Source organism: Castanea sativa, chromosome 4 (assembly GCF_040712315.1).
Source record: "Castanea sativa cultivar Marrone di Chiusa Pesio chromosome 4, ASM4071231v1".
Lineage (NCBI taxonomy): Eukaryota > Viridiplantae > Streptophyta > Magnoliopsida > Fagales > Fagaceae > Castanea > Castanea sativa.
Genome location: NC_134016.1, coordinates 11,002,000 through 11,010,660, shown reverse-complemented (window position 1 = coordinate 11,010,660; position 8,661 = coordinate 11,002,000). Strand labels below are relative to the sequence as shown.

Sequence of the window (8,661 nt, the reverse complement as noted above, 5' to 3'; positions counted from 1 at the left end):
CCTTAACTCATATCTGATTAAGAATTGGCAATGAAAAACTGAGGTGAATTCTTTCTCTTCCTTCTCCTGCTATCCAACCCCCAACTGGGTTTGGGAGGACACTCGTTCCATCATCCTTCTACACTGCCATTTCTTCATCATGAATTCAATATAGACCATCCTAAATACAACTAGCTATCAAAGAAATAATAAGTTTAGATTCTAGAAAGGAAATGAGATTACATACGATGGGCTGTTGTGCCCCAAATTTTGGTCATTTTTTAGGTTTAGGGAGTATTTTTAGATTTCGGAGGTATCTTGGTCGTTTTTAATGTTTATGGGTATTTTGGTCAATTTTTAGATTTTGGAGTTATTTCGGTCATTTTTTAGATTTCGGAGGTATTTTGGTCTTTTTTTAGATTTTAGGGATATTTTGGTCATTTTCAGGTTTAGAGAATACTTTAGTCATTTTTTAGATTTAGGAGGTATTTTAGTAATTTTTAGTGGTTTTGGGATACTTTAGAGTTGGGAGATTTGTAGAAATGATACGTGAATCAAAATTGGGTCTAATTGGATACCCAGTTAAAACTCAATAAACTTTAATGTCGATTGAATTTAATTGGGTTAATACCCATTTAACCCAATTAATAATTGGGTGGATTTGGGTCTTATTTAAGTGGGTGGACAAATGGGTTTGGGTTGATTTTGCCATCCTACTATTGGCTTTGCTATTAGCTTAGGAGTAGGACTAAGGCCACTGCTATATTGACAAACTTCCCCTACTAATAATAAGTATTATAACATCAGACAACCTCATGATTCTCAAATACCTTAAGTCTGATTGCCAGACAAATTGCTATACTTGTATTTGTTACATACCAGCTGAAGATACCTTGAAGGGGATATAAGTATATTACTACACTAGTTAGAGCAATTTCCAGCCATGGCAGCCAAAAAAATGTGTTCCAAGGTGCAACAATTATGTGGTACCATAGGTTGATCCAAACAAGAATGTTGAGCTTCTCTGCATCCAAAAAAAAAAATCATATGCTTACGACTTTGCAACATATCAGTAGCATATATCAGGTTTCCTTCATAGTTTGCCTAATTCACATGTATCCATGTGGCCCATAGAAATAGGACAGTGAATTGTAGCCAGTGGTCTCGATTCTTAATCTCCTTTTCCAGCCAACTAGTTACCCATGATTGGATTGAATTTGGCTGTTTTCTCGGTGGTCTTGGCTGCTCTTCTTAGTTGCAATGTTATTTAATTGCCTGATGGGAAACATTTCTGCTTGAATTGAGAATCCATTCTAAGCATAGTATAAGGAATTTGATCGTATGACTTACCAATAAACATCAACATAGAAGTTGCTTTGGAAACTTGTACTCCATAATGGTAAATTTCCCCACTTGCATCTAGAAATAATGATATTAATGGGTGTTTGGATTTCATGTTTCCATAATTCAAAACTCTGTTTCCATCACCCATAACTCAAAAATGGTAGGACGCATGACTGAGAGGCTTGTTTGGATTTTGTTTCCAATTATTGTTTCCATCACTCAATTCTCTAATTTTTGAGTGATGAATTAAGTGATGAGTTATGGAAACTGAAAACACATTTTAGGTGTTTTCAGTTTTCATAACTCTGTTTTCAATGGCATTTTCGTAATTAAAACTACATACTGGGTCCCACGGTCAGAGTCAATCGCAACTTTTGACCTTTTTTTTTCTTCATTGGGTTCGGTGAGTTTGGTTTCTTCATCTTCTTTTTTTTCTTTTTCCTTTCACACCTGGTGGCTTCTTTTTCTTCTTCTTTTTTTCTTTTCCCTTTCACGCTAGGTCTTGGTCTTCTTCATTAAAATTTTTTTTTTTTCTTCTTCTTCTTCTTTCACTAGGTTCGGGTTTCTACTTTTTTTTTTTTTTCACTGGGTTCGGTGAGTTTGGGTACTAGGGGTTGAAGGGAAAAAAAATAAAGTAAAAACTGCACCAAGTTACAGGTATAGGGCCCACAAACAATTGAAAATTTTGAATGATGACAAGTTGAGTGATGGTGTCAAACAGACTTCGTGTAGGGAGTTTGGGTATTTTAAGCGATGAGTGATAAGTGACAAAAATTGAGTGAGAAGTAATGAGTGAAGAAAAAAAATATCCAAGCAGGACAAGCACCTTACTTCTCCATTCATTAGAGAAAGAAACAGGAATTTTCAAAGTTACAACGCCCATGACAAGTCTCTGAGTGGTTTCCAGATTCTCTTTGATGTCACTTATCTTATACCTTGTTCTACAAGTTGTTCAAACCTAACTACTTGTTATATATTCTATACCCCCGTTCTCTATGATGAGCTAGCTACCAATGGAAAAAACAAATTTGGAAACCTGCTAAGCAATGTAACATACCATGAAGGCCATGTAGAATTCATATTAAGACCAAATATTAACAGTTTAAGACTCAAGAATAACTATTTATACTAGTTAGCCAAGAGCTTTGTAACTCAATTGGCATCTTGTGTTTCCATTGGAAATATGTAAGGTGATCCCTTCTTCAACTATTGAATTATAAAAAATATTCATAATTTTAATTGCCGCCAAAGTATTCCTGTTGACTATTTCCTCCATAGTAATTAGAGACCCATTGAGAGAGATTCATTTTTAAGTAAACTCCTCTAACTAGAAACTTAATTAAAAAAATCATGGTTTCTTATAACTGCGACAGACATGAATCATTTAATCACGGGAATAGGGAAGTTTCAAGTTTTACCAAATGACTATTTATATTTGGAGGTCCTTTTTATTTGAAGTTTTTTAATAAGTAAATTTAAGTTGAGATATCCCTTTGGACGTAGAGATAGTCTAGTCTCATAATTTATATTTATCCATTTCATTTCATGTACATTGAGAAATCCTGAAAAGTTTTATAGGTAAAATCCTCTAATATTTACCGATGATTTTTCTTTTCTAGCATTAAAAATAAAAACATCCACAGATATACATAGATGAAATTTATTCTTGGTATCTTTATTATTCTAAACAATATCCAACCACATAAAAATAAATAAATAATAATAATAATATGACAAGGAAGATAACAGTAACAAACACTTATAACTGATTAATCAAGCACCACTTATAAACTTATGATTCAGCTCCACACATGCACACAACAAACTTCAAATCTACGTACTCAATGAACTTCAAGAGCTTTTATTATGCATGTCCTGCAAAGAAAGAAAGCAAAGGAGGTAATATTAGATGATGGAATTTTATTTTTAATAAATAAAATAAGTAAAATTCAGCACCCACTCCTCCAAAAAAAAAAAAAAAAAACTGCGCTGTTAATCAGCTAACAATTAACATATGCAGAGTATATTAAGTCTTAATTCTGGCAACATGATGGTCATAAATATACTTGGAATTTGAATATAATGCATATGTCTAATACTTTCTTCTGCAAATCTAAGGCTCTTCTCATAGAAATAATACATGTGTGTGTATGAGAGAAAGCAAGAGAGAAAATTCAGATATGAATTAATAGGTCATGGCTTATTAATTGAAACCTTGTGAAGTGAAAAGAGTAGATAATGAAAAGAATCAAACTTTTGATTGAATAAAAACAAAGAAGATTAAAGATAAACCACTTAACTGAGATGGTTCAACAGTCTAGTCCACCATGGTCGGAAAGTCAAAACACAATAACATTTCAACAAACATCTACCCTATATAAAAATCATAACAGGGACCATATAGATTATTATAGAGAACATTTTTTTTTCTTTTTCCATACCAATGAATTAACAGTGACTCTAGTCCATTCTAAATGAAATATAAATCTTCAAACCTTGGGGCTCATGAAGATTCCAAGAGTTTCTGGATGTCTTTCTGCAAGAAAAATTTGAAACAACAATCAGCTGCAATTACAGTGTTTGGCAGAAATAGAAATTGCAGAGTGGAATACATTGTTCTAACCTCTACTTGAAGAGGGGATGTAGTTGGTGCATATCGCTCCACAACCTTTCCTTCTTTGTTTACCAGAAACTTTGTGAAGTTCCATTTTACGGCATCTCCAAATATCCCTCCTTTCTGTGATTTAAGGAACTTGTAAATAGGTGCTGCATTCTTCCCATTCACCTCAACCTATAACAGTAAACAGTTACATGAGACATTTAACACAAATTCATGTGCATTTCTCAAATCCAGGAAAAAAACCCCCTTCCTTTTGGCAGAATACTTGCCACAACGAATATATGAATTACCGGATTATTATCAAAACCAAATCAGTTACATCCTGGCTAATGAAATCTCAAAAGTAGATCCCAACCCCAGCAAGGCATGCTTGCTAGATTTATATCTTACGCAGAAGATCAACTTTTGTGTTATTACATACTAGTGCATATCCTAATTCCATTTTGATCAAATTTTTTGTTAATTAATTTGCACAATAGAACTGCATATACAGATTGCTTAAAAACATCATCCATGTTTTACTCTTTCATTTGTGAGGAATTACCTTATCAAAGATTGGGAATTCAGCTTTGAACATTGTGCATGCAACTTCCTGAATCGCTTCATTGTTTCCTGGTTCTTGTCCTAAAAATTGGTTGCAAGGAAATGCCAAGATCTCAAACCCTGCCAAAAGAAAATTACATAGATAATCAATACCACAGAGATGATAATGAAAAAAAAAAATGTGTTAATAAATATTGTACATTGCTATGTAAGAATGAAAGACAGACCTTGGTTTTTGTACTTTTCATACAGAACATTCAATTCCTTGTAATTTGTTTGTGTCAAACCACTGCAACAATAACCGCACTTTTATGAATGGAAAACAGTAAGATATACAACAATAAAGGTAACAAATATGATGGCTTACAACCTTAAAGTAAATCAAAGATCCAAATCAAATAAGCTCAAAATTTTTCTTTAATACTAAGGATCATCCACATGATCTAAATAGTTTAAGAAAAAGACAGATTAGAGCTACCTCACATAGCTTCCCTTGATGAAATAGCCCCTGAACTTAGATGCAATATTCTTTTACATGCCCCGCGCGCGCGCGCGCGCACACACACACACACAAAAACTTGAATACTACTTTGAATTCAAACTACCCCATTTAAGGAAGTTGTGGCTACCAATTGCTCTCAAATTTTAATATTCCATCTAACAAGATAGAAACTTTTTAATTTCCATTCCTTTTCTGCTGTTCATAAAATCTCAGTAACGAATCATTAAATTGAGTAAAATATTTTTCTTTTCTTTTTTTATTTTTTTGAATAGCCACATGTCATATTTATTACCCCTGTAATTAGGTGAAGACCAGGTCGATGAAGAGGATAACTTAGGAGTGTTTTGAATCATTAGTACATTTTTGTTTAGCCTTGACTCCTGATATCCTTCATATACTGTTGTCAATTGATTGTCTTGGATAAGGGATTCAATAGGGTCCAAGTACAAATCCAACCATATGCATATGTCTAACTCTAATAATTGGAAATTTATCTATATTACATCAAACCTTACCCGGTGCAATCTCAGTCAAACTCTAATAATAACATAAGCATATATCCAAATTTTAAATAACACATGTCTAAGTCAGTATGATAATCAAATCTTAAGAAGGTCTTGTTTTAATTGCAGATCTAAAACATGGCAAGCCTAGTTGTGTGCCCCACTAAAATAAGAGGATCAAGCTGCTGCATAGAAAGAATTCAATACAGACCATTATAAATACAACCAGCTATCAAAGAAATTTAAAAAAAATAAAAAATAAAAAAATAAAAAAAAAACTGAAAATTTTTCATAATTGAACTGCATGAGGTGATTACAAATTTATGAATTTTTTTTTTATTTTTGGTAATCAAAGTCTTAATCCCATGACTACCCTTCACCTTGCTTTTACGAGAGAAGGCGCCAATGAGCTCATTGGCACAAATTCATGAGGACAAGAAAAATGATTCAATGCTCCATGGCCAAGGATTGAACAAAACAAAAATATGAGTGTTTATTACCAAACTGGAATTTTAAAACTTTAATAATTCATAGAATATTAAATTGTACCACTGTTAATCACCAAACCATCGGTCCTAACTCTTTTTTTCCAGTCAGAGAGATCACTGAAATTGGATCATCTCTCTCTCTCTCTCTCTCACACACACACACACACAACAACATGAACTAGGAAATTTATCATGCCTAAGGAATCCAAAGGAAAACAGATTAGATTAGAATACCATTTTGAAGCAACGTTGACAATCAGGAGCACCTTCCCATTGTATTCACTCAGGCTTACATCATTTCCACGGATATCCTGCCATCAAGTTCAACTAATATCAAAGAAAAGAAAAAAGAAAAAGAAGAAAAAGGCCAATTCCAAACAACTCTTTCTTAAGAACAATTAAACAGCACTCAAATTTATAATTTTCTATCTAAGTTTATAAACCATGATAAAAATAATAAATATATCCATCCAAACAAAAAAGATGGCTTATATACCACAACACAGTTGACCAATTCAAAAGTAAAGCACAAACCCCAGTTCTCCAATAGGACCAAAAAGAAAACATACATGACCCACCAAACACTAATACACAGTCCAATTGAATTGTTTGGTGTTTTCATTTTTTGGTGCCCAAAACACCATAAAGTATCAAACTTTAACTTTTCTTTCTCTTTGAATCAGTTTTCTCAGCCACCAAACACAGAGCTTAACAAAGAACTGAAAAAAATAATAATAAAAAATAAATAAATAAAACAAGAAAATAAGAAAAACCCAGTACCTTGACGGTAAAATCATATATAGATTTGGAAGTGTTTTCAGCCATGTTGTGAGAAAGAAGAGAAGATGGGTTTGTGTACAGGTACAAGAAGAAGAAACTAATAACAAGGAAGATAAAAGAGACAAAGTTAGTAAATTTCAATAATTTCATGCTAGTCCAAAAGTCAAGGCAATCCGTACAATTATTATGTATCAATGTCATAAACAACTTCCCTAATAAAAAAAAAAATTGATATGATAATTAGAACCTAATAATAAGGATATTGATGCAGTGTTGACATTTTTGAAGTGTTATTGTTGACAGGTGAGGCAGGTGGGTGGATTTTATGTTAGGAAGGACCAACTTAAAAAAAAAACAAAAACAAAGAAAAAAAAACTTCCAAGTTTGGTAACTTTTTATTTTTTTAGTAAAGTGAGTTTAGTACTTTAGTAGTTAAAAATACTTTTAATTTATGGTCAACGAGGAAATAGGCAAGGATAAGGGATGGCAAACTTAGAAATAGGCAAAAAAATAGGGATGACAAACTTAAATATGAATAAGGATCTCAACTCAAAATTATTATTACTACCAAAAAAAAAAAAGATTTTAATTAGTTTCATAGAAAATAAAGGTTGGGAATGTTAAAACTTGTATTAGGATATTAGGTTCAAATTATACTTTGTCTCCTTAATTAACAAGTACAAATATGGATATCACTCAAAATATATATACTATATATAAAAGGATTCTTCTTTTTGAATTGAACTTTTATATGGTTTAAAAATACTCTTATTAATGAACGGTAACTTCTTTTAGAAATAGAGTCATAAATGTCAAATAACAGTTTTTATTTTGAATTTAAAAAGAGAACTTCTAAAATTTAGGATTTTTTTTCACTTCACGTTCACCTTTTTATTCTCTAAAATTTAGCTTTTTATTTATTCTTTTTTCATCCCAATAAAAGTAAAACACCCCCAATTTATAAGAATAAAAAATAAAGAAAAAAAAAGAAAATTTCAAAAATTTAGCCTTCTTTCCCCTCACTTTCATCTTATTTTTCCTTTAACTCTAAAGCTTATCCTTTTTATTTGTTTGAAAAATAAATATATAAATTTCCAAATTATAATAAATGCAAATTATTACTTTTACCTAAGAAAATAGAAAAGTCTTAGAGGCTAGTGTGTGTGTGTATATATATATATATATATATTTTAGTTTGTTTTTCTTTTTTCTTTTTTGAAAAAACACAAATATATAGTTGCTTTGAAGAAGTGGGTTAATAAGAAAGTGATCATATTTTGTAGGAAATTTTTTAGATAAGAGTTAGAGATGTATTTGTACAGTGTTATTCCCAAGTTTTGCCCTTACTTAAACGTAGGTTGTAGGGGTGTGTGTGTATATATATATATATATGTATGACATACATGTATATATTTTATGAGCAATAATTACCATCTTTTTATCACATATAACAAAGTATCTAGTTACATTCAAGTTGATTCCCAATCGAAAAAGTAAAAAATTTATCAAATAAATTTAGGAAAAAGTTATAAGATGTTCTAAGAGGAAAGATTTTATGGGGGGAAATAACAATTGATTTTTGGATAAAATTTGGCAACAAATTTGGTTGTATCTTAAAGGTTACAATTTCACTTTATAGATTTTTATTGGATATGAATCTTAATAAATCCACCATTGGATTACATTTTTTTTTCATATATCCTCTATACTTGCAAAATTTCCAGAAGGTTAAAGATCAATAATTACGTTATCAATCAAATGTTTAAATTTCAAATTTTTATAATCTAAAATTAAGCATAAAAAAAAATTTATGGATCGAATATTAAATATCATCCTACTGGCATAAGTGACACGTGTGTTAAAAACATTTATTAAAAAAAAAAACATGCAACTGTGTTAATT

At 31.2% G+C, this 8,661-nt stretch overlaps 1 protein-coding gene across 1 annotated transcript; it reads right to left on the bottom strand.

The window, feature by feature from the left end:
* Positions 1-2,973: 2,973 nt before the first annotated feature.
* Positions 2,974-6,856, bottom strand: LOC142630411 (putative glutathione peroxidase 2). Its single transcript, XM_075804401.1, has 7 exons — positions 6,760-6,856; positions 6,214-6,290; positions 4,714-4,775; positions 4,488-4,606; positions 3,947-4,114; positions 3,819-3,859; positions 2,974-3,198 (listed from the first exon to the last, which is right to left on the bottom strand). The coding sequence occupies exons 1-6, from the start codon at positions 6,802-6,804 to the stop codon at positions 3,827-3,829; spliced, it is 504 nt and encodes a 167-aa protein (XP_075660516.1). The 5' UTR covers positions 6,805-6,856; the 3' UTR covers positions 2,974-3,198; positions 3,819-3,826.
* Positions 6,857-8,661: the final 1,805 nt, after the last annotated feature.